Source organism: Kogia breviceps, chromosome 4 (genome assembly GCF_026419965.1).
Source record: "Kogia breviceps isolate mKogBre1 chromosome 4, mKogBre1 haplotype 1, whole genome shotgun sequence".
NCBI classification, from domain to species: Eukaryota; Metazoa; Chordata; class Mammalia; order Artiodactyla; family Physeteridae; genus Kogia; species Kogia breviceps.
This window is the reverse complement of record NC_081313.1, coordinates 108876366-108903147: the sequence shown is the minus strand read 5'-3', so window position 1 is coordinate 108903147 and position 26782 is coordinate 108876366. Positions and strand designations below refer to the sequence as shown.

The following is a 26782-nucleotide window of genomic DNA, read 5'->3' as shown; positions in this document are numbered from 1 at the left end:
GGTGTTTTTTGTGTGTGTGTGGTACGCGAGCCTCTCACTGTTGTGGCCTCTCCCGTTGCGGAGCACAGGCTCAGTGGCCATGGCTCACGGGCCCAGCCGCTCCGCGGCATGTGGGATCTTCCCGGACTGGGGCATGAACTCGTATCCCCTGCATCGGCAGGTGGGCTCTCAACCACTGCGCCACCAGGGAAGCCCTGCTTGTTTGTTTTTTAAAATCTTTTGTGGAGTATAATTGCTTCACAATACTGTGTTAGTTTCTGTTGCACAAGAAAGTGAATCAGCCATATGCATACACGTGTCTTCATATGCCCTCCCTCTTGAGCCCATCCTCCCTACCCCACCTCTCTAGGTCATCGCAAAGCACTGAGCCGACCTCCCTGTGCTATGCTGCTGCTTCCCACCAGCCAACTATTTTACATTCTTTAGTGTATATATGTCAACACTTCTCTCACTTTGCCCCAGAATTCCCCTCCCACCCCATGTCCTCAAGTCCATTCTCTATGTCTGCCTCTTTATTCTTGCCCTGCACCTAGGTTCATCAGTACCATTTTTTTTTTAAAGATTCCATATATATGTGTTAGCATACAGATACGTTTTTGTCTTTCTGACTTCACTCTACAACAGACTCTAGGTCCATCCACCTCACTACGAATAACTCAATTTCGTTTCTTTTTATGGTCTTTATCCATTAATCTGTTGATGGACATTTAGGTTGGTTCTGTGTCTTGGTATTGTAAATAGTGCTGCAGTGAACATTATGGTACATGTCTCTTTTTGAATTATGGTTTTCTCAGGGTATATGCCCAGCAGTGGGATGGCTGGGTCATAAGGTATTTCTATTTTTAGTTTTTTAAGGAACCTCCATACTGTTGTCCATAGTGGTTGTACCAATTTACATTCCCACCAACAGTGCAAGAGGGTTCCCTTTTCTCCACACCCTCTCCAGTATTTATTGTTTGTAGATTTTTTTGATGATAGCCATTCTGACTGGTGTGAGGTGATACCTCACTGTAGTTTTGATTTGCATTTCTCTAATGATTAGTGATGTTGAGATTCTTTCATGTGTTTGTTGGCCATCTGTATATCTTTTTCGGAGACATGTTTATTTACAGCTTCTGCCCATTTTTGGATTGGGTTGTTTTTTTGATATTGAGCTGCATGAGCTGCTTGTATATTTTGGAGATTAATCCTTTGTTGGTTGCTTTGTTTGCAGATATTTTCTCCCATTCTGAGGATTGTCTTTTCATCTTGTTTATGGTTTCCTTTGCTGTGCAGTTAGGTCCCATTATGTTTATTTTGTTTTTTATTTCCATTACTCTAGGAGGTGGGTCAAAAAAGATCTTGCTGTGGTTTATGTCAAAGAGTGTTTTTCCTATGTTTTCCTCTAAACGTTTTTTAGTGTCTGATCTTACATTTAAGTTCTTTATCCATTTGGAGTTTATTTTTGTGTATCGTGTTCAGTAGTGTTCTAATTTCATTCTTTTACATGTAGCTGTCCAGTTTTCCCAGCACTACTTATTGAAGAGGCTCTCTTCTTCATTGTATGTTCTTGCCTCCTTTGTCGTAAATTAGGTGCCCATATATGTGTGGGTTTATCTCTGGGCATTCTATCCTATACCATTGCTCATTACTATATTTCTGTTTTTGTGCCAGTACCATACTGTCTTGATTACTGTAGCTTTGTGGTACAGTTTGAAGTCGGGGAGCCTGATTCCTCCAACTCCAGTTTTCTTTCTCAAGGTTGCTTTGGCTATTCTGGGTCTTCTGTGTTTCCATACGAATTGTAAGGGTTTGTTGTTGTTGTTGTTGTTGTTGTTTTTTACTAATTCTGTGAAGAATGCCATTGGTAGTTTGATAGGGATTGCATGGAATCTGTAGATTGCTTTGGGTAGTATAGTCATTTTCACAATATTGATTCTTCCAATCCAAGAACATGGTATATTTCGAGTACAAGTCTTTCGCCTCCTTAGGCAGGTTTTTTCCTAGGTATTTAATTCTTTTTGTTACAGTGGTAAATGGGAGTGTTTCCTTAATTTCTCTTTCTGATTTTTCGTTGTTGGTGTATAGGAATGGCAGAGATTTCTGTGCATTAATTTTGTATCCTGCAGCTGTACCAAATTCATTGATTAGTTCTAGTGGTTTTCTGGTGGCATCTTTAGGATTTTCTACGTATAGTATCCTGTCCTCAGCAAACAGTGACAGTTTTACTTCTTCTTTCCAATTTGTATTCCTTTTATTTATTTTTCTTCTCTGATTGCCGTGGCTAGGACTTCCAAAACTATGTTGACTAAGAGTGGTGAGAGTGGACATCCTTGTCTTGTTCCTGATCTTAGTGGAAATGCTTTCAGTTTTTCACCATTGAGTATGATGCTTGCTGTGGTTTTGTCATATATGCGTTTATTATGTTGAGGTAGGTTCCCTCTATTCCCATTTTCTGGAGAGTTTTTATCATAAATTGGTTCTGAATTTTGTCAAAAGCTTTTTCTGCATCTGTTGAGATGATCATATGGATTTTATTCCTTAATTTGTTAATGTGGTGTATCATATTGATTGATTTGCATATATTGAAGAATCCTTGCATCCCTGGGATAAATCCCACTTGATCATGGTGTATGATCGTTTTAATGTGCTGTTGGATTCTGATTGCTAGTGTTTTGTTCAGGATTTTTGCATCTATGTTCATCAGTGATATTGGTCTATAATTTTCTTTTTTGATACCGTTTTCTGGTTTTGGTATCAGGGTGACGGTGGCTTCAAAGAGTGAATTTGGGAGTGTTTCTCCCTCTGCAATTTTTTGGAGGAGTTTGAGAAGGATCAGTGTTAGCTCCTCTCTAAATGTTTGATGTTGATGACAGGCGAATTGCCTGTCAATTCATCTGGTCCTGGACTTTTGTTTGTTGGAAGATTTTTAATTACGGTTTCAATTTCATTACTTGTGATAGGTCTGTTTATATTTTCTAATTCTTCCTGGTTCAGTCTTAGAAAATTGTACCTTTCCAAGAATTTGTCCATTTCTTCATGGCTGTCCATTTTATTGGCATACAGTGTTTGTAGTAGGCTCTTATAATCCTTTGTATTTCTGCAGTGTCAGTTGTGATTTCTCCTTTTTCATTTCTAATTTTATTGATTAGCATCCTCTCCCTTTTTTTCTTGGTGAGTCTGGGTAAGGGTTTATCAATTTTGTTGATCTTCTCAAAGAAACAGCTTTTAATTTTATTGACCTTTGCTATTGTTTTCCTCATTCCTATTTCATTCATTTCTGCTCTGGTCTTTATGATTTCTTTCCTTCTACTGACTTTGGGTTTTCTTTGCTCTTCTTTCTCTAGTTGTTTTAAGTGTAAGGTTACATTGTTTATTTGAGATTTTTCTTGTTTCTTGAGGTGACATTGAATTGCTGTGAACTTCATTCTTAGAATTGTTTTTGCTGCATCTCGTAGGTTTTGGGTCGTCGTGTTTTCATTGTCATTTGTTTCTATGTGTTTTTAAATTTCTTCTTTGATTTCTTTAGTGATCTCTTGCTTATTTAGTAGTGCACTGTTTAGCCTCCATGTATTTGTGTTTTTTTACAGTTTTTTTTCCTGTAATTGATTTCCAGTCTCATAGTGTTGTGCTCAGTAAAGATGCTTGATGCGATTTAAATTTTCTTAAATTTTCTGAAGCTTGATTTGTAATCAATCGAGGCTTGATGTATACATCTTGATTTGACCCAAGATGTAATCTATCCTGGAGAATGTTCCGTGTGCCCTTGAGAAGAAAGTGTATTCTGCCATTTGGGGATGGAATGGTCTATAAATATCAATTAAATCTATCTGGTCTGTTGAGTCATTTAAAGCTTGTGTTTCCTTATTTATTTTGTTTGGATGATCTGTCTGTTGGTGTAAGTGGGGTGTTAAAATCCCCTATATAATTGTGTTATTGTCAGTTTCTCCTTTCATGGTTGTTAGCATTTGCCTTGTTATTGAGGTGCTCCTATGTTGGGTGCATAAACATTTATAATTGTTGTATCTTTTTCTTGGATTGATCCTTTGATCATTATGTAGTATCCCTCCTTATCTCTTGTAACAATCTTTATTTTAAAGTCTATCTGATATGAGTATTGCTACTCCAGCTTTCTTTTGATTTCTATTTGCATGGAATATCTTTTTCCATCCCTTCACTTTCAGTCTGTATGTGTCCCTAGGTCTGAAGTGGGGTCTCCTGTAGACAGCATATATATGGGTCTTGTTTTTGTATCCATTCAGCCAGTCTGTGTCTTTTGGTTGGGACATTTAATCCATTTACATTCAAGGTGATTATCGATATGTATGTTCATATTACCATTTTCTTAATTGTTTTGGGTTTGTTTTTGTGTGTCTTTTTCTTCTCTTGTGTTTCCTGCTTAGAGAAGTTTCTTTAGCATTTGTTGTAAAGCTGGTTTGGTGGTGCTGAATTCTCTTAGCTTTTGCTTGTTTGAAAAGCTTTTGATTTCTCCATTGAATCTGAATGAGATCCTTGCTGGGTAATCTTGGTTGTAGGTTTTTGTCTTTCATCACATTAAGTATATGCTGACACTCCCTTCTGAAGAATTTCCACTGAAAAATCAGCTGATAATCTTATTGGGATTCCTTTGTATGTTATTTTTTGTTTTTCCCTTGCTGCTTTTAATATTTTCTTTGACTTTAATTTTTGTGTGTTTGATTAATATGTGTCTTGGTTTGTTTTTCCTAGGGTTTATCCTGTATGGGGCTCTCTGTGCTTCCTGGACTCAGGTGACTATTTCCTTTCCCATGTTAGAGAAGTTTTCGACTATAATCTCTTTAAGTATTTTTTCAGACCCTTTCTTTATTTCTTCTTCTTCTGAGACCCCTATAATTCGAATGTTGGTGCGTTTAGTGTTGTCCCAGAGGTCTCTGAGATTGTCTTCAGTTCTTTGCTCCTCAGCAATTATTCCTACCATTTTGTCTTCCAGCTCACTCATTCATTCTTCTGCCACAGTTATTCTGTTATTGATTCCTTCTAGTGTATTTTTCATTTCAGTTATTGTGTTCATCTCTGTTTGTTTGTACTTTATTAGTTCTTCTAGATCTTTGTTAAACATTTCTCATATTTTTTCATTCCATGCCTCCATTCTATTTCCAAGATTCTGGATCATCTTTACTATCATTACTCTGAATTCTTTTTCAGGTAGATTGCCTATTTCCTCTTCATTTATTTGGTCTTGTAGGTTTGTAGGTTTTTACCTTGCTCCTTCATCTGTGACATATTTTTTTTTGCCATCTCTTTTTATTTTTTTTCCTTTATGAGTGGGGTTGTATTCCTGTCTTACTGATTGTTTGGCCCGAGGCTTCCAACACTGGAGTTAGTAGGTTATTCGGTAGAGCTGGGTATTGGTGCTGAGATGAGGAACTCCGTGAGTCTTCACTCTGATGAATAGTCCCTGGGGTCTGAGGTTCTCTGTTACTCCAGTGGTTTGGACTCAGAACTCCTACTGCAGGAGCTTCAGCCCAATCCCAGCTCGTGACCCAAGATCCTGCAAGCCACGTGGGGCAGCAAAAAATAAATAAATAAATAAAAAGCAAAAAATAAAACTAGACTAGGAAACTAACAGATATGTTAGAAAGAGTATAAAAATAAAAATATAGATGAATCAACAACTGGAAGGTACATCAGTACCACAACAGTAAAAAAAAAAGAGGAGGGTGAAGAAAAAAAAAGCAGGGAGGAAAGGCCTTGGCTGTGGAGGGCGGGGCCTAAGTAAGGGTGAGGTTTGGGCAGTGGGTGGGGCCAATGCTCAGGACCCACAGGGCTGGAAAAGGCTTTGGGGGCTCTGGGGGGTGGGGCTTAGGGTCCAGGAACAGAAGGGGCCCAGATATGCCCACCACCCTTGGTCTCAGAGGGCAGGGGACTTCACTTGGGAGCCCAGCAGGCTTCCTGGGCTCGAGTGGGTGAGGCAAATGCCCTCTTCTCCTCTCCTGCTCCTCAGGTCTGGGAGGCCTCCTCCCACCTGTTTCTCCTGATCTCCCAGCCTCCCTCCTATGCCCCCAGGACCAGTGCAGCCGGGTGGGGTGGGGAAGGGGAGCCTTGAAGGGCAGGGGACCAGGCTGGGAGCTCAGCAGGCTCCTGGAGCCCAAGTGGTCAGGGCAATTGCCCTCTGCTCCTCTCCCGCTCCTCTGGATGGCTCCTCCCACCTGCCTCACCTGATCTCCCTGGCCTCCGTCTATGACCCCAGGACCCACGCATCCTGGAGGGGGATTTGGAGTGGGGGTACCAGCCTGGGAGCTCAGCAGGCTCCCTGGTCCAAGTGGGCCAGGCGACTACCCTCCACTCGTCTCCCACTCTTCCCGGAAAGTCCCTCCCACCTGCCTCTCCTGATCTCCTGGCCTCAGGAGCACTGATCCTGTATGGCCTCCTCTTCTCCTCCCCTTTCAGTCTCCCCACATCCTACCAGTTCACTTTGGGGTTCCTCCCATCTCCTTGGGCATCAGAGTCCCCCACCAGTGGCCAGCAGTTTCCCTAGTTGTGAAGAGACACTAACTTCGCATCTTCCCGCACTGCCGTCTTGACTCTGCCTCAGGATCTTTGTCTTTAAAAAAGGTGAGAGCAAGACCTACTGTCATATATATATATAAATAAAATAAGTTATATATTTTTGGTCACGTTGGGTCTTCATTGCTGTACGCGGGCTTTCTCTAGTTGCAGCAAGCGGGGGCTATTCTTCATTGCAGTGTGCGGGCATCTCATTGCAGTGGCTTTTCTTGTTGCGGAGCACAGGCTCTAGGCATGCGGCCTCAATAGTTGTGGCACGCAGGCTCAGTAGTGGCTTGTGGGTTCTAGAGCACAGGCTCAGTAGTTGTGGCGCATGGGCTTAGTTGCTCCGTGACGTGGGATCTTCCTGGACCAGGGATCAAACCCATGTCCCCTGCATTGGCAGGCGGATTCTTAGCCACTCAGCCACCAGGGAAGTCCCCTTTTTTTTTTTTTTTTAATTTATTTTAGGTTGTGCAATGTGAGTTGTTAAAGTTTATACTGTGGTAGTTTTATATACATACACATTGTGAAATGATAATCACAGTCAATGCACTCATCATCTCAGGTAGTTACCTTTTTTTGTAGTGAGAACACTTAAGATGTACTCTCTTAACACATTTCAAGTTTACAATTATGGAAAACAGTATGGAAGTTCCTCAGAAAATTAAAAATAGAACTGTTATATGACCCAGCAACCCCATCTCTGGGTATATATCCAACAGAAAAGAAATCATTTTTTCAAAGAGTTACCTGCCCTGTCGTGTTCATTGCAGCATTATTCACAGTAGCAAGATATGCAAACAAGCTAAGTGTCCATTGATGGGTGAATGGATAAAGAAAATGTATGTGTGTGTACATATATTTTTTTAGTTTCTTTTGCAAGCTCACCTTCATCAGATTTCTTGCTAAATGATGTAATTCCTCAAAAACAAAAACAAAAAAGAACAATGTAATTTCTTAATGATCTTTCCAGATATGTCTGCAGGATAGTGAAATATTTCAGAAGACTCCTCCTTCACAGAGGTAATGAAATGGAAGCATTTCCAAACAGAAAATATGGAATTTTAGACAAATTCCATTTGGATAATCTTCAGATGATAATGGTTAGTGTGGTTACAGCTATTTCCTAATACAGTGTTTGTACATCTGGACATAGGATTTGGAATACTTGATGAGTGGTGTTTTTTTCCAGGGCTCCCAAAGGAAATCTTCCAGAAAATACAAATGGCCCAACTCTGAACAGGAATGGAAAGCAGGTAATATATATAAAAGCCAATTAAAGCCAATTAAACTTCTACAGTCTACACTGAACAACATACTCCAAAGACTCCTGGCAGCTGCTCATCCTTTCTGACTACTAGGTATTTTTGATTTTCGTAACTTTGACCATTTTGGTGGGTATGTAATGGTGTTTTTCTGTGGTTTTCGTTTTCATTTCCCTTATTATTAACGGGGTTGAGCTTTTCAGATTTGTATGAGCCATTGAATTTGCACCGTTATGAAATGTTTTTGAGTGTATTTTTTCTTATCAATTAGTATTCTTTATATATTCTAGATATGACTCCTTCATCTGTTATATCTATGGCAGATATTCTCTCTCCTGGTTTGCTTTGTCATAGTCTTAGTGGTGTCTCTTGATGAAGGGAAGTTCTTAATTTTGAACTAGAGAAATTTATTCTTTTCCTTTATGGTTAGTGCTTTGTGAACTATTTAAGAAGTCGTTCTATACAACAACATATTTGTGTTATCTTTTAGTTACTTGGATGTTTTGCCTTTTAAATTTAGCTCTGAAGTATATATGGAATAGGTTTTTGTGTATAGTGTGAGGTAGATGTCAGGTTTTATTCTGAGATCTACAGATTGTTTCCTGCACCATTTATTGAAAAGATAAGTCCTTTTTCCACTGCACTTCAGTGATACCAAGTGTCCATATGTATATAAGTGTATCTAGGGTTTGTGTTCTCTTTTATCAGCCTATTTGTTCTTCCATTCCCCAATACCACATTGTCTTAATTACTCTCTTATTATAATACATACTAATAATCTGGTAGAGAAAGTTTGTTGACACTGTTCTTTTTCAAAAACATGTTAACTATTCTTGTATCATTGTATTTCCAAATGAGTTTTACAACCAGCTTATCAATTTATATGGACACATACAAACACACACGCACACACAAACAATTGTGGTTTTGAATGGGATTTTCTTACCAACTTGAAGAAAATTAACACCTTCATAAAATTTAGTTTCCCTATCTGTGAACCCAGTATATGCCTCCCTTTATTTCGATTTTCTGTTGCTCTCACTGTTTTATTGTTGTGTGTTTAAGGGCTTTCATATTTCTCATATAAGGTTTATTTTTAAGTGTTTTAAGTATTTTTTGTTTATTTTTTTCTCTTTATTTTTTTAATTAATTAATTAATTTGGCTGCATTGGGTCTTCGTTGCTGCGTGCGGGCTTTCTCTAGTTGCCGCAAGCAGGGGCTATTCTTGATTGCGGTGCACGGGCTTCTCATCACGGTGGCTTCTCTTGTTGAGGAGCATGGTATCTAGGTGCGCATGCTTCAGTAGTTGTGGCACGCGGGCTCAATAGTTGTGGCTCATGGGCTCTAGAGCTCAGGCTCAGTAGTTGCGGCACACAGGCTTAGTTGCTCCGTGGCATGTGGGATCTTCCTGGACCAGGGCTTGAACCCATGTCCCCTGCATTGGCAGGCAGATTCTTAACCACTGTGCCACCAGGGAAGTCCCTCTCTTGCTTTACTGAGTTATATACTTGGTAAATAAAAATTGTGTATGTTTTATTTTTTTTTATTTATTTATTTAATCCCCTTTCTTTCTCAACCAGATGTGTACAGAGGTTATCTCAAGCAGTGACTACATTTTTAAAGAATATTTGTTTATTTATTTGGCTGCATCAGGTCTTAGCTGCGGCATGCCGGCTCTTCATTGTGGCGTGTGGCTTCTCTGTAGTTGTGGTGTGTGTGCTCCAAAGTGTGCAGACTCAGTAGTCGCTGCACGCGGGCTCCAGAACGTGTGGGCTCAATAGTTGCGGCACGCGGGCTTCTCTCTAGTTGTGGGGCTCTCTAGTTGTGGTGCGCGGGCTCTCTAATTGCGGCACCCAGGCTCCAGAGCATGCAGGCTCATTAACTGCAGCACGCAGGCTCTCTAGTTGTGGTGCACGGGCTCTAGAGCGCATGGGGCTTAGTTGCACCGTGGCTTGTGAGATCTTAGTTCCCCGACCAGGGATCGAACCTGTGTCCCCTGCATTGGAAGGCGGAGTCTTAACCACTGGACCACCAGGGAAGTCCCTGTGTATATTTTAGATGTATGTCTTAGTCCATTTGGGCTGGTGTAACAAAATGCCATAGACTGGGTGGCTTATAAACAACAGAAATTTCTTTGTCACAGTTCTGAAGGCTTAGAAGTCCAAGATCAAGATGCTGGCAGGCTTGGTGTCTGGTGAGAACTTTTTTCCTGGTTCATAAATGGTGTGTCCTCACAGAACAGAAGGGGTGAGGGATCTCTCTGGGGCCACTTTTATAAGGAGACTAATCCCATTCATGAGGGCTTCACCCTCATGACCTAATCACCTCCAAAGGCCCTACCTTTTAATATCACCTCCAGAGATTAGGATTTCACCATACAGAATTGGGGGCGGGGGTCATAAACATTTAGTGTATAGTGTACACTATACAATGTGATGATTTGATACATGTATACATTGTGAAATGATTACCACAATTAAGCTAATTAACATATCAATCACCTCACATAGTTACAATTTATGTGTGTGGTGAGAACACTTAAGATCAACTCTTTTAGCAAATTTCAAGTATACAATACAGTATTAACTAACTATAGTCACCATGGTATACAATACCACTCCAGAACTTACTCATTCCACATAACTGAATCTTTGTACCCTTTAACCAACATCTCCTCTCTTCCCCCCACCCCCTCAAACCCTGGCAACCACAAGATTCCACATATAAGTGAGATCATGCAATATTTTTCTATGCTTGATTTCACTCAGCATAAGGTTCATGCATGTTGTCACAAATAGCAGATTTTTTTTCTTTTGTAAGGTTGAATAATATTACCCTGTGTGTGCGTGCAGGAAATGTATGTGCATGTGCACATGCCCCATAGTTTTTATGAGTTCATCTGTCGACGGACACTTAGGTTGTTTTCAGATCTTGGCAGTTTTGTCAGTAATGCTGCAATGAACATGGAGATGCAGATACCCCTTCAGCCAACAGTCTGCAAGAAGCTGGAGCCCTCAGTTCTACAAGTTAATGAATTCTGCCAACAACCTGAATGAGCTTAAGTGGCTTTTTCCCTAGTTAAGCCTCCAGATTCAAGCACAGCCCAGTTGACACCTTGACTACCCAGCCAAGCTGACCCACTGAATTTCGGACTCCTGATGCACTGAAACTGTGCTAGTTTAAGCTGCTGAATTTGTGGTAATTTACTGTATAGCAAAAGATAACTAATATATCATTTGTTAGCTGTATGACCTTAGGGAGGCTGTGTATATTCCCTGTGCCCTAGTTCTCTCATCCTCAAATCAGGTTAACAACAATAACCTATCCCATAGGCTATGAGGATGAAATGAGTTAATGCAAGCACAGTCCTCTGGCAATGCCGAGCCCCCTAGAAGTTTTCTCAGTGATTATGAGCTGTATTATCACTACCTTTCTCTCCCTCCCTCCCTCCCTCTTTTCCCTCTTCATACCTCAATAGTTTTTTACCCTGATTCTTCATCTCATCTCCTTTTCTAGAATTTCATTTCTGTGCCTAATATAGTCTTGGCTGGCCAACACCTCCTTTATCTCATTGTCATTTATCGGACAACCTCAACTATTCTAAATATAATCAAGATACTCCAAAACCAAAATGATTCCATGTAGAAAATACATTAAAGTTATGTTCTTGACATGTTAATGAGACTCAGCTTTCTTGTTCCCTAAACTAAAGCAGAACTTAAAAGTCAGAACTTAAAACTGTGAGTGGAAAACTTGAGGGAAGCATATTCATAGAGATAAGAATGTGATTAAGACGACCTGAGAGGGGAGGAACCTGAAAACTCTAAAAGGCAGAGAACTCACAAAGCAGTTGGAGGCAGCAACAGGCTGCAGCTCAGGGATCGCTGAGGGTTATCACTGAACAAATGCTGGACAAGATACTCATTCTCTCTAAATTTTGATTTCCAAATTTGTTTATAATGACAATATTGTCATTAAGAGAGCCTCAAAGTCCATTCTACAGTAATGAGAACAGAGTATTTTATATTTTCATACTTGAAATATGTATAATATTAGAAATATGTAATACTTCCAAAAGATTTAAAGTTGTTAAATAAAAGATATCTTGTTCAACAACAACAAAATGAAAACCCACAATTTTAAAATGCGCAAAGGACTTGAATAGAAATTTTTCAAAGAAGAGAGAAAAATGGCCAGTAAATACATGAAAAGATGCTCAACATCACTACTTAAGAAGGAAATGCAAAAAACTACAATATACCTCTCGTCCATTAAGATGGCTATGCTCAAAAAAAAAAAAAAAAGCAAAAACGAAAACTAGAAAATTACAAGTGTTGAGAAGGATGTGGAGAGACTGGAACCCTGTGCACTCTTGATGGGAATGTAAAATGGTTCCATCCCCGATGGAAAACAGTATGGAGGTTCCTGAAAAGCTGATAACAATACAACCTCTAAAAGAATTGAGAGCAGAATCTCAAAGAAAGATTTGTACACTCATGCATTATTCACAATAGCCAAGAAGTGAAAGCAACCCAAATGTTCATGGATGGATAAATACATAAATGTGGTATATATGTAAATGGAATAGTATCCAACTTTAAAAAGGAAGGAAATTCTGATACATGCTACAACATAGATGAACCTTGAAAACAGATGTTAAGTGAAATAAGCCAGTAACAAAAAGGCAAATACTGCTATGATTCTGCTTGTGTGAGGTGTCTAGAGTAGTCACATACATAGACACAGAAAATAGAACTGTTATTGCCAAAGGCTGGGGAGAGAAAAATGGGGAGTTCGGTGTTTTGCAAGATGAAAATGTTCTGGAAGTTGGTTGCACAATAATGTAAATGTATGTAACACTAATGAAATGTGCACTCAAAAATGGTTACAATGGTAAATTTCTGTTTGTGTATTTTACCACAGTTTTTTTTAAATGCCCCGCAAAAATCTAACCCAAGAAAGATTAACAAATGAAATAGTTGTGGTGGCTGCAGCTAGAGAGGGAGAGGGAAATTCATAGGCAGTAATAGAGGGTTTCAACTCCTTTGAGACCAGAAGTATGTTGAGGGCAGTTGCACATACCTAATAAACCCAAACTCCAAATGCTCTCCCCTCCTGTGTCTCATCCATAAAACCCCCTAGGGCACTAGAGATCAAGTTGCTAGTCAGCACGGAGATTTGCACCAAGGGCAAAAACTCACAGGGAAATTTACCCTTAGGTTTTAGCTCCAGCTTGTCAAGCACTTATTTCACTACAACCCTGGGGCTGCATCATGCTGAGGAGCTAACAAACTTGAAAGCAGCTATTGTTCTATCATCACCAAGGTTAGATATTTAAATCCTATTTGAGCTCATGGCTTCCTTTGAGAGGCAGAGTAATAAACAAGATGGACCAAAGAACTCTTTCTGTTCCAGGAAGCGCATGCAGGGGACAGGTGTTGGGTTGTGGTCTGGAGATCTGCTGGAGACCCGGCAGGAGGTTGGGAATCCTGTGTGGACTCACTGCTTGGAGCTGAACACTGAACCTCCTTTCTGGCTTCTGGCCTCCCCAAAGCCCACAAGCCCACTGCAGCCTGGACCTCAGGGTAGGTTCTGCTGCTAGGCTGTTTCTGGCATTCTGGGTTACTGCTTATTTTTTCAGTATTTTTAATTTTCCAATTTAAAAAATATCTTGTGTTGGGTCATCCTGAACCCTGTCCTGCCGGCACCTTTTGGTTTAAAGAGTATGGCGTCTTCCCAGGTCTCCAGGGTCTGGAATGCAGTGTTGGGTCTGGGCTTCTGAGGAGCAGAAGGTTTGAGGCTTCAGAGCCAGGTATTCTCTCTTCATTCAGGTGACAGCGGAGGAGGGTGGAAGTCCAGCAAAGTGGCTTAGAATCCTCTCTTTTCTGCCCTTTGTCTGTCTTCTCATCTGTAAACCTCGTCTCCTTTGAGATAGGCACTGGCAAGCAGCTGAAGGATGTGCACTTAACCCCTGTTCTTAACCCCACTCCTGCATTTTGCCCTACAAGCCTTCCTGCCTTTCCTTGTCTTAAAACAACTCCTCGTTCCCTTATTTTTTACTTATTTTTTAAAATAAATTTATTTATTTATTTTATATTTTATATTTGGCTGCGTTTGGTCTTCGTTGGTGCATGGGCTTTCTCTAGTTGCCGCCCGCGGGGGGCTACTCTTCATCGCGGTGCGCGGGCTTCTCACCGCAGTGGATTCTCTTGTTGCGGGGCACGTGGGCTCAGTAGTTGGGGCACATGGGCTTAGCTGCTCCACGGCATGTGGGATCTTCCCGGACCAGGGCTCAAACCCATGTCCCCTGCATTGGCAGGCAGATTCTTAACCACTGCGCCACCAGGGAATTGCCCCATTCCCTTTTTAAAGGCAACTATTCCTTTCCCAATCCATGGGGTTTGGTTGGGACTGCAAGTCGCCTCATACACATGTGTGTACGTGACTGCACGTGGGCCAGTGTGAGGCATTCCTTGGAATTCCTAGCATGTAGGTCAAGGCCAGCTCCTGTATGACCCCATGGCATTCATCATAAACTGTAAGACTACTATGCCCAGTTATTGGCTATTTGACCTTGAGCAGGTTATTTATCCTCTCTAATCATCTGTCCCATCATCTATGACATTGGGAGAGTAAAAGCTTTTATTAAATAGGATGGTTTTGAGAATGAGCCAAGCCCACGCCTAGCAGGTGACTGGTGTTTACTAAATGTCTCCTCACCTTCTCCCTCGGTGTCCCATCTTCTCACGTAGCCCCACAGCCAGGCCCTCCTCCCTCCCATGAGTCAAGGCCTGCAGTGTTTTGGCAATCTGGAACCAAAGTCTAATGAATAAGCCAATAATTGAACCTGTACTGGAAGTTCCACCTTCTGTGTTTCTTATAATTGGAAAGAAAATAGAGATCATACTTTTGTTAGTATTTTTACCACCTATTTCACCAGAATCCTATGCTGCTGATTTTCTCTGTACAGTCCTTGTAAGTCCTTCATTTTATGAACCACCAAGGGTGTCGTTGAGCTAGACTGACATACCTGCTGTTCTCTGGTTGTTCATTGTACCTGAGAGCTGCAGAGACTGCGAGGCAGGAGAGATCTCTCCACAGAAGTCCCCACTACTGAGCAGAGAAAGGAGGGTGCCAGAATCAGGGAAGAGAAAGCACAGCCTGCATTCTAAAATGAAGTCAAGAAGGTCTGTCTAATCCTAGAACATATTGTGTTTGCCACTCACTGATTTCCTAGAGTAACTGGCTGGGCTGCACTGGGGTCTCCCCTTCCTTAGTGCCAGCACGCTAGGAAAGGCCCACGTCCACGTCACAGAGGTTTTTTTGCACATGGTGTTTTTCACATGGGACACTAGGTCAACATCTATGTCCGATCCCGTGTGTGGTATGAGGCTTCAATGGAAAACATCAAATGTTTTTTCCATAGATCTGCATGGTGCGTTTATCCCTTAAGTCCCTGCTATGTGCCAGGCACAGTGAGGGTGCTCTGTATAAAGCATTAGGCATCACTTTATTAGTGGCATCTAGCAAAGACCTTGTGTGTAATGGCTTTTACAGCCTGCATGGAACTCCTGGTGCCTACAGGAACAAATGCCCCTTAGTCCTGAGGTATTGGGCAGTTGCTGTCATGGCCTCTTTTGGGGTCTTTGGTTCTTGTGATGGTCATGTTCCCATGAACCTTTTTAATAATATGTCAATCCTGAAAGCATCATTTCTGGTGGCACAGCATGTTGGGCACAAGTGGTCTCAGTTTATCCCAAGTTTGCACTTAGGAGGAATAGAGAAAAGGATGTCAGGTGGTTGATTTGCATTTCTCGGCTGTATGTCCAAGTCTACTTGGAGGCAGTTCTCACTGGACACTTGATTAGAATGTAAATGTCATACTTTGCTTAATGTTTCCTTTCTCTTTATTTTCCCACTCTGCTGTTGCCTTTGATCAAGTTCACCTAATCTGTTCTTTGACTTTCTAAGAATTTGACTACCCGATACACCTCATAGAAGTGGAATTGTTACCAACCCAGGCCCTTAATCAACAGACATTCATAAGAGGCCAGAGAATTTCAGGCAAGGCATTACTGGGGCTCACACTGCAGCACAAGGGAGTCAAAGCAAGAAACAGACATCCTTGCCTGCTCCCCAGGAGGAAATGCTTGGGTCCTTAAATGGGGTAACGGGCAGGTCCATGGGTTGGGCAGGAGGCAGAGCTTAGGTGGTCTGTTCCCCTTGGTGGTGCTGTGTGCAGGGATCATGTGCAGTACCCTGCTTTTGCTCCCGGCACCCCCCCAAAATGGCGGACTCGCTCATTGCTGCCTCCCCACAAAACTCGTATAGTGGTCATGATGCCCCCCAGCTGCTGGTGCATGCAGTTATTTTTAGTCACTTATAGTTTCTTGGTATCCTACTGCTCAAGGAGATGTTTGTCCAGGTGCAAGCACTCCAGTAGAGGATCCCAGGTCCCAGCCTATCTCAGCATCACATCCTCAAAATTCATTCACATTGTTGGATGTGTCAGAATTTCTTTTTTAAGGCTGAATAATATTCCATTAAGTATATACCACATTTTATTTTTCCATTCAGCTGTCGATGAACACTTGAGTTACCTCTGCATCTTGACTGTTGTGAATAATGTTGCTATAATCATGAGTGTACAAATATCTCTTTGAAACTCTGCTCTCAATTCTTTTCAATATATACCTGAAAGTAAGATCATATGGTAGTATTTTCAATTTTTTGAGGACCCTCCATAGTTTCCCATGGCATTTGCACCATTTTACATTCCCACCAACATGCACAGGGTTCCAATTTCTCCATATCCTAACACATTACTTTCTTTTGTTTTTGTTTTTACCAAAGCCATCTTATTATGAGATGTTATCATTATGGTTTTGATTTCCATTTCCCTCATGATTAGTGATGTTAAGCATCTTTTTATGTGCTTATTGGCCATTTGTCTATCTTCTTTGGAGAAATGTCTATTCAAGTCCTTTGCCTACTTTTTAATTGAGCTGTTTGTTCTCTGTAATTGAATGGTAGGAGTTCTTTGTATATGCTGGATATAACCCTTTATCAGATATAGGATTTGTAAATAATGTTCTCCCATTCTGTAGGTTTCCTTTTTATTCTGTTGATTGTATTTTTTTGATGCACACAAGTTTTTTAATTTTGAAGCAGTCCAGTTTTTCTGTATTTACTTTTGTTGCCTGTGCTTTGATTGCCATATGCACTGTCATGAACTTTTCCCCTGTTTTCTTCTAAGAGTTTCATAGTTTTAGGTCTTATGTTTATGTCTTTGATCCCATTTTTGTATATCATTTAAGGTAATGGTCTGCTAGTCAGAATGCCTGTGTCCCCCCAATATTGGTATGTTGAAATCCTAATGCCCCTATGTGATGGTGTTAGTAGGCTGGCCTTTGGAAAGTGGTTAAGTCATGGAGGCTCTGCCCTGAATGGAAGTGGTGCTCTTATAAAAGAGGCTCCAGAGATATCCCTTGCCTCTTGCACCATGTGAGGACACAGCAAGGTGGAACTGGCTGTGAGCTAGGAAGTAGGGCCTTCACCAGAAGGCAACCATGCTGGCACCTTGATCTTCAACTTCCCAGCCTCCAGAATTATAAGAAATAAATTTCTGTTGTTTATAAGATATCCAGTCTGTGGTATTTTGTTGTAGTAGCCTAAACATACTGTGACATGGTTCATCTTTATTCTTTTCTATGTGTATATCCAATTTTCCCAGCACCGTTTGTTGAAAAGACTGGCTTTAATCCATTGAGTGGTCTTAGCATCCTTGTTGAAAGTCATTTGACCAGAAAGTTTATTTCTGGGCTTCCTATTTTAGTGTCTATATGTCTCTTTATGACAGTACTACACTGTTTTAATTACTATAGATTTATATTGTTTTAAAATCAAGTGTGGTACCTCCAACTTTTTCTTTTTCAACATTATTTTGACTCTTCAGGGTCCCTTGAGATTCCATATGAATGTTAGGTTGGACTTTTTTTCTATTTCTGAAAAAAAATGCCACTGGGGCTTTGATAGAGCACAGTAAATCTGTAGATCATTTTGGATACTACTGACATCTTAACAGCATTAAGTCTTTCAATCCATAAACAGAGGATGTCTTTTATTTGTATCTTCTTTAATTTCTTTCACTACTGTTCTGTAGTTTTCAGCACAAAAGTCTTTTGCGTCCTTGGTTAAATTTATTCCTAAGTGTTTTATTCTTCTTGATTCTATTGTAAATGGAATATTTTCTTAATTTCCTTTTTGGATTGTTCATTGTTAGTGTACAAAAACAGCTGATTTTTGTGTGTTGATGTTGTATCTTGCCACTTTGTTAATTTATTTGTTCTAACAGGTGTGTGTGTGAGCTGTAATCTTTAGGGCTTTCTACATATCAGATCATGTTGTGTATGAAGCAAGGTAACTGCCTTTTAATTCCTTTTCTTGTTTAACTGCTCTGGCTAGGACTTCCAGTTATTTTGTTCAGTCAAAGTGGTGAAAGCAGACATCTGTGTCTTGTTCCTGATCTTAAAGAAGAGCTTTCAGTCTTTCATCATTGAGTATGAATACCACCTGTGGACTTTTCATATCTGGTCTTCATTTTGTTTGTTTCCTTCTATTCCTAGGTTGTTGAGTGTTTTGATTGTAAAAAGGTATTGAGTTTTGTCACACTGAGATGATCAAATGGGTTTTTATTCACTGTCACTCTGCAAATGTGGTATATTACATTGATTGGCTTTATTATATTGAGCCAAAATCTTGCACTCCTGGAATAAATCCCACTTGGTCATCATGTGTAATCCTTTTGTCATCATGTGTAATTCTTTTAATGTGCTGTTGAATTCTGTTTGCTATTATTTTGTTGAGGATTTTTGTATTGCTTTTCCTCTTGGTGCTTTTAAGATTGTCTTTGACTTTTGATGGTTTGATTAAATCTTGGTGTGGGCCTCTTTGGATGTATCCCACTTTGAGTTGTTGAGCCCCTTGTGTTTATATTCCCACTTTTCCCCTCAAATTTAGGATGTCTACAGCCACTCGCTCCCTGTACCTTTTGTGCTATGTTCTGAATGGTAGTGTGCCCCTGGAGTTCATGTTGAAATTCTAACTCCCAAAGGTGATGGTATTACAAGGTGCAGCCTTTGGGAAGTGCTTCAGTCACAAGGGTGTAGCTCAAGAATGGGATTAGTGCTTGATACAGGAGATTCCAGAGAGCTCCCCAGCACTCCCACCAGGTGAAGATATGAAAAAATCTGCATCTGGCAGAGGGCCCTCACCTGACTGTTGCTGGCACCCTGATCTCAAACTTTAAGCCTCCAAAACTGTGAGAAGTAACTTTCTGTTGTTTATAAGCCACCCAAATCTGGGGTATTTTGTCATAACATCCCTAACAGACTAAGCTTCTTTTCACTATTTCTGAGAAGTAAAATATTTGGGGTGTTGTTTCTGGTTTGCTTTAAAAACAATGTTTCCTGACACTGCCTGACTGAACATGCTGCAGCCATTGTTGGTCCATGCACCTCATCAGAGATGGATGGGTCCTGGGGAGCTCAAAGCACAGAGCTAGGGTCTAGGGTAAAGGATTCAGTCAGCTCAGACATTTGAAAGGCACACATATTTTTTTTTTAACATCTTTATTGGAGTATAATTGCTTTACAATGGTGTGTTAGTTTCTGCTTTATAACAAAGTGAATCAGCTATACATATATTCCCACATCTCTTCCCTCTTGCATCTCCCTCCCTATCCCACCCCTCTAGGTGGTCACAAAGCACCAAGCTGATCTCCCTGTGCTGTGCAGCTGCTTCCCACTAGCTATCTGTTTTAAGTTTGGTAGTGTATATATGTCCATGCCACTCTCTCACTTTGTCCCAGCTTACCCTTCCCCCTCCCCATATCCTCAAGCTCATTCTCTAGTAGGTCTGTGTCTTTATTCCTGTCTTGCCCCTAGGTTCTTCATGACCTTTTTTTCCCTTAGATTCCATATATATGTGTTAGCATACGGTATTTGTTTTTCTCTTTCTGACTTACTTCACTCTGTATGACAGACTCTAGATCCATGCACCTCACTACAAATAACTCAATTTCGTTTCTTTTTATGGCTGAGTAATATTCCATTGTATATATGTGCCACATTTTCTTTATCCATTCATCTGTCAGTGGACACTTAGGTTGCTTCCATGTCCTGGCTATTGTAAATAGAGCTGCAATGAACACTGTGGTACCTGACTCTTTTTGAATTATGGTTTTCTCAGGGTATATGCCCAGTAGTGGGATTGCTGGGTCGTATGGTAGTTCTATTTTTAGTTTTTTAAGGAACCTCCATACTGTTCTCCATAGTGGCTGTATCAGTTTACATTCCCACCAGCAGTGCAAGAGGGTTCCCTTTTCTCCACACCCTTTCCAGCATTTATTGTTTCTAGTTTTGATGATGGCCATTCTGACGGGTGTGAGATGATATCTCATTGTAGTTTTGATGTGCATTTCTCTAATGATTAATGATGTTGAGCATTCTTTCATGTGTTTGTTGGCAATCTGTATATCTTCTTTGGAGAAATGTCAATTTAGGCTTTCTGCCCATTTTGGGATTGGGCTGTTTTTTTGATATTGAGCTGCACGAGCTGCTTGTAAATTTTGGACATTAATCCTTTTGTCAGTTGCTTCATTTGCAAATATTTTCTCCCATTCTGAGGGCTGTCTTTTGGTCTTGTTTATCTTTTGCTGTGCAAAAGCTTTTAAGTTTCATTAGGTCCCATTTGTTTGTTTTTGTTTCCATTTCTCTAGGATTTATGTCATAGAGTGTTCTGCCTATGTTTTCCTCTAAGAGTTTGATAGTGTCTGCCCTTACATTTAGGTCTTTAATCCATTTGGAGTTTATTTTTGTGTATGGTGTTAGGGAGTGTTCTAATTTCATTCTTTTACATGTAGCTGTCCAGTTTTCCCAGCACCACTTACTGAAGAGGCTGTCTTTTCTCCACTGTATATTCTTCCCTCTTTTATCAAAGATAAGGTGACCATATGTGCGTGGGTTAATCTCTAGGCTTTCTATCCTGTTCCATTGATCTATATTTCTGGTTTTGTGCCAGTACCATACTGTCTTGATTACTGTAGCTTTGTAGAGTAGTCTGAAGTCAGGGAACCAGATTCCTCCTGCTCCGTTTTTCGTTCTCAAGATTGCTTTGGCTATTCGGGGTCTTTTGCGTTTCCATACAAATTGTGAAATTTTTTGTTCTAGTTCTGTGAAAAATGCCAGTGGTAGTTTGATAGGGATTGCATTGAATCTGTAGAGAGCTTTGGGTAGTAGAGTCATTTTCACAGTGTTGATTCTTCCAAGCCAAGAATATGGTATATCTCTCCATCTATTTGTATCATCTTTAATTTCTTTCATCAGTGTCTTATAATTTTCTGCATACAGGTCTTTTGTCTCCTTAGGTAGGTTTATTCCTAGATACTTTATTTTTGTTGTTGCAGTGGTAAATGGGAGTGTTTTCTTAATTTCACTTTAAGATATTTCATCATTAGTGTATAGGAATGCCAGAGATTTCTGGCACGCAGATTTTTAAAAGATGGATGTGTTTAGACGGCTTCAATTAGGAACATTAAGAAAAAGGTAACTAGGGGCTTCCCTGGTGGTGCAGTGGTTAACAATCCGCCTGCCAATGCAGGGGACACAGGTTTGAGTCCTGGTCCAGGAAGATCCCACATGCTGCAGAGCAGCTAAGGCTGTGTGCCACAACTACTGAGCCTGTGCTCTAGAGCCCGTGAGCTACAACTACTGAGACTGCATGCTACAACTGCTGAAGCCTGTGCACCTAAAGCCCATGCTCTGCAATAAGAGAAGCCACTGTGATAAGAGGCCTGTGCACTGCAACGAAAAGTAGCCCCTGCTCACTGCAACTAGAGAAAGCCTGTGCCCAGCAATGAAGGCCCAACACAGCCAAAAATAAAAAAAATAAAAAGGTAACTAACTAGGTCAAGCTCTGAAGATTTTGAAAGAAGTCTTACTTGCTGCTGTAAAGGAGCAAAAAGAAAAGTAAAAAGCAGTGCCTAGGAGTTCAGTGTATTCACCTATCTAAAGCTGGTGAACTGAGGAGGTTTAGTGAGGAGTAAAAGCTCTAGTTGTTAACAACTCTGGAGCTTGGATTTACAGAGGAGAAAATTTGGGGTTAGAATTGACACTTTTTTCTCCTCCCTTGCTCTTTATCTTTCAGTGAGACTAAAATCATCCTTTCTCTTGTAGTAATTGTGAAGTCCCAGATCAAACATTTGGATCTTCTTACTCATCTTTTTTTTCTTTTGAACATCAAAGGCAGATCAGCTAGAACACTATCAAGATGATGAAATTGAGAGGATAAGGGTAGGGTCAAAAGGAGCCCAGAGGTTGCTTGTATCTGTTAAAAGCGTTTAAAAAACAAAAAAAAAAAACCCACATCTCAGAAACATCCTGAATACTCAAAGTTTAGGTGCTAAAATATTAAAAGATTAACATGAGTCATTTAATGGTTTAAGTTCTCTTGTTGGACCAGTCTAGATGGAAGACAGTAGTAAGCTGAAGGTAAAAATTTCAATTGCTTTACTAGTCTGTTAAAAGTATCTTTTAAGCACAGGGTATATATATGAATTTTGTAGACTTTTGCATTTCCACAATTTTAGCAAATTCCAGTCTATGTCTCTGACACTTTTTTTTATAGATTTGTCCTACTTTTTTGTGCATTTTATGCATAGCCTTTAAAAACATATACTCGAAATAGAGCTCCTAATTAATATACAACATGAGTTTCTTCACATACTTTCATCTTAACCCAATTTCCCTTTAGAGCCTTTGACCATGAGCTGAGGGCAAAGGCTATTGAAACTTTTTGAGAAATTGTTTCCTGATACTTTTCTCATTAATTTTTCTCTTTTAGAATACTGTGTGGCAATTCTCATGACACAGCCAAACCTAACTGACCTATTCTCTAACAAACAGGATCTGGTGAGTACATAGATCTTTGTTCTAAATCAGTGTTTCCCAGCTGTGGCACTGTGACAGACACCAAAAATATCTATCTCCAGACATTTTCAAATGTTCCCTGGGGAACACAACTGCCCCTGATGGGAACCAATGATGTCCTATTAATTACTTTAGGAGCAAACTGCCCATACATTCACATATTTTATGACTGAGGAACAGAATTCTTACTTTTCTTTACTTATTTAAATCCTACATACACAGTGTGAGGACAAACTGCTTCAGCATGGAAAATTGAGTAGGATTGGATACCTTTGTTAAAACTGGGGCTATTTATATTTTTAGTTTCTTCCTACTTTTAAATGTTTGGAAGTAGGACTTTTTAGGTTCATTCTGTCTAGGCATTTATTAAATTATAAGGTGACATTACAAGTTTAGAAACTTTCAAAACATAGTTACATAACTCAAAATCTAAGAAAGGAATTAACCAAAGCAGGATTGAAAAACATTTATTGAAACAAAATCAAATTCTTTTTATTATCTACAAGCCAACACTGAACTTACTTTATTCAAGAATGAACACAATGTACAAAAAAAGTATGCTTATATTATAAAAATATGTCAATTTCATCTCCTGGGTGCTGAGCAGAAGTCATTTTAAACAAAATCAAGGCAAACTTGCTCTCTATAATAGAACTGCTATAATTTAATAACAAAAGTGAAAGCTAATATATACTCACAAAGTATCTTTAAAGGCCCACTGATAATGCTGCATTGGAAATGCTGAACCCAGTTACCACAATTGACATTTCCAAACTATGCTCACTGGCACCACTTCAGGCCTACATCAAGCACCTCTTTTTTCCAGAATGCATGTCATTAGTTAACAGTTGTTAGCATGTATTTCAGCAGAGTATTAACAGTCAATCAATCATTTAGTTAGCTTCAATTTTCACACATTATTATGGGGAGCAAATGACCTCCCAAGATTTACAAACCCAGGTGGGGACCTGCTAACTCCCTAAAAAAATCTGTGTCCAAGAATTGTTGGTAATTTTCTTATTTCTTAAATAATTAGTGGCACTTTCCTGGGCATGTGTTCTTGCACACAGTGTGGCTACTTGTGCCTGTCAAGTCAGTGGCAGCTGCAGAACAGTTAGAGGCTGAAGAGTGCAGCCTTTGGCTTACCATGGAGACATGCTCCAGTGCCCACTAGAGTACTCGTCCTTGGGGAAAAGGGACCATGCCTCCCTGTATTGTTCCAATTTTTAAAGTCAAAGTCAGAATAGAAATAGACTTAGTAGCACTGACAAGGCCAAAAAAAAAAAAAAACTATCCCTTAAAGAGCTTGCACACTGCAGTGCCCTGTCTGAACAGAATGACAGTGGTACTCAGGTAAAATCCAGAATGCAGTATCAACACAATTAATGACATCAAATGAATTCAAGTTCAGAAGTTATTAAACTGCAAAATGCCTATTTTGACTGCTAAGCATAAAGCATAAATGTTTTTTTCCTTGACAGAGTCTCTGGGACTGACACCTATGAAGACTCAAAATTGCAGAAATATAAGGACTGAGTATTCTAGTGCCTGCTGTACTGGGTAAATTAAATCCAAAAGAACTGAGGGAAGAAATGCTTCCATGTTTTGCCTATATAAACCCAATATTTAGTTTGTTTCACAAGAACTTGTGACTAAGGTGAAGAGAAATGATCTCTCTTCCTTTATGCAATTACCTAATTCCTTATAGCTTTCTAAGTCAGTTTTCAATTAAGCCTCATTTCCTACATTAACTGTTATTCCTACCAAATGTAACTTACATAGAGCTGAACTGGACATTATAATTTAAACATTTTCATGAAAAAACAAACCACTAATTGGCTTAGCACTACACCCTTATGGGGAAGGAGAAGCATTTACAGAAATACAATTTGTGAAGAATAAATGTATTTTGGAACCTGAGCCAAAGGTTTCTCACCAATACCTTAATAAGTCACCATGCAGGTTGTTTTCACAGGCAACAACACAGCCAGGTCAACTGTTGCTCTGGGCAACTTCCACGGTGCCAAAATATGTGGAAGATGGAGAGGCCAATGACTGAAATCCGCAGTTAGGAATACAGGCCAAAAGCTCAACAAACTGCTACTAGAAGAAACTGGATACCATAATATTAAACATAGACAAGTGAAAACAGAATGAGCACACAAAGAAATGAACAGCTACTAAGATCATGATGCTCAGAGTCAGACCCAATGAGGGTATTACCACACACACAGATACATAACCATACCTGTTTACAATCCCAGGCCCTTGCTCTCAAATAAATATATTGAACATTTACAACAGAATGAATGCCTTATGAATGCAAGCTTTTCTTTTATTATAACTCTAAATAAAAGTCATACTTCTAAAATAAGCTACAAATTGCCTTTTTTTTGTGAAACTGATGTGACTTGGTGCCACAGCTAACCTTTCTCTCATAGCAGCAGTATCATCAGCCCGTGGCAGCAAGGAAATGTTCATTTCTGGCATCCCATGGGCTCCCATACAAGCAACTTCATAAAGCATGCAGATACTACTCTGCTGAAGTTTCGAATGAAAAGCACAATGATCATTGTGCTTATGGGTCTCATACCTTCCAAAATATACATAAATGGTGACAAATTAAAATAGCAGTTCTTTGCTTACCAATAAAATCATAAGGCAGAGGGGTTGGAGGTGGAAAGAAGAAATTGATAAAAATGTGGGAAAAAATGCAAAACAGTGCTAGCATTCACAAAAAAAGATCATGCTAAAATCAGATCCATATTCATAAAAATCAATCATTAAGCCACAATCCAAAGAACTCTGTCCATGAGTCCAAAGGCATGCATGCCAGCTGAAGGAAATGCAGGATTCTTCTGACAAGTTTCTTCAGAGCAGAATAGTAACGTGTCACTGGAGTAATCACAATAGGGTGAACAAGACGCCATCACACTTTTTTGCAATTGAAAAGGAAAGAAAAGCAATCACAATAAACAACAGTGGAAACAAAACATAGAAATTCAGTGACCTATAAAACCAAAGAATAATGCAAATGACCTTTACCCTTTAGGGGTTCATGCCTCTCAATAGTTGTCCTTTTAATTTGAAAACGTTATAATGCAAGGTTTATCCATAATGGTATTAAATATAAAATTACTTCACTGCACATGGGATTTCGTGCAGTAGCAATACTCAGTAACTTCACTCATGTTTAAAGGACACATAAGAGACATTTTGCCACTACAATCTCAGTTGAAGCCTCCCCCAAAACAAGGTCTTAAAGCATTTAAAGTTTCTCATAAGGAAAACAACCACCTGAAACTAGTATTCAAAATGCAGTGACTGCCTAAGGTCATCACTTGGCCAACTAAAGTATTTTTACCTTTTCTAGTAAGTTCACAATTTTTTAAAAATAAGAACAAGATATTTATTTTTTAACCCCAAGATTGAACTAAAGCTGTCTATGTCATCAGCTCTTAGTGGCCATGTATGATCTGAACTTTCAGCCTGTGCTCTCAGGTACTCACTGGAGGAGGGGTCCGGGGCTATCCTGCCTTCGTGTCCACAAGCTGCATCTGTACATTGGCAGCCATGCCACCCCCGTAGCCTCCCTTGGACTGCATCTGGTTCTGAATGGAGCTAACCTGCAACAAGACAAGAACAGAACCAGTCAGGAGCTAGGCCCACTGCAAGTAAGCAATTCTTGCCTAATATTTTAGCTGGGCTGCTTTTCTCAAAAGGGTACCTTTTATAGACTTAAACTTGTTCTCATTATAAAGTGAAATGCTGAAGCTAGTGAGTGACTGAAGCTTTTTTTTTTTTTTCCACAACTCCCTCCCCACCCATCCCCCCACTCCTGCAACTTTCTCCACTTGGCAATTACCAAAAAAAAGTTTTGTAATTCACAAGGCACTTGGCTGCATTTCAAAAGCAGTTAAAAGGATACACATGAACTCAGCTTTGTTCCTCAACCACCTTAATTTACAAACACCTCACATAATATCACCTCAATTACCTGGATTAGAATCAGATTCAAAAATA

The 26782-nt window shown here is 39.9% G+C and overlaps 2 protein-coding genes across 22 annotated transcripts in view; one reads left to right on the top strand and one right to left on the bottom strand.

Moving 5' to 3' along the window:
* The window catches only part of RAPGEF6 (Rap guanine nucleotide exchange factor 6), a 249402-nt gene extending 224261 nt beyond the window's left edge, over positions 1 to 25141 (top strand). For 12 of the 16 annotated variants that reach the window (XM_067031533.1, XM_067031538.1, XM_067031531.1 and 9 more), the window contains 4 exons: positions 7481 to 7610; positions 7700 to 7868; positions 22674 to 22741; positions 24241 to 25141. The gene's annotated coding sequence lies outside the window, so the exon portion shown is untranslated. Of the gene's footprint in view, positions 1 to 4707; positions 4749 to 6408; positions 6531 to 7480; positions 7611 to 7699; positions 7869 to 9915; positions 9967 to 13187; positions 13358 to 22673; positions 22742 to 24240 lie in introns of those variants that run through there. The other 4 variants (XM_067031525.1, XM_067031526.1, XM_067031524.1 and 1 more) reach the window with 4 other exon arrangements.
* CDC42SE2 (CDC42 small effector 2) overlaps positions 23211 to 26782 on the bottom strand; it is a 205081-nt gene continuing 201509 nt past the window's right edge. For all 6 annotated transcript variants that reach the window (XM_067031541.1, XM_059061836.2, XM_067031542.1 and 3 more), the window contains 2 exons: positions 26269 to 26385; positions 23211 to 25693 (listed from right to left, as the gene is read on the bottom strand). In XM_067031541.1, the coding sequence (XP_066887642.1) occupies positions 26287 to 26385 (99 nt within the window). In that variant the 3' untranslated portion in view covers positions 23211 to 25693; positions 26269 to 26286. The remainder of the gene's footprint in view (positions 25694 to 26268; positions 26386 to 26782) is intronic.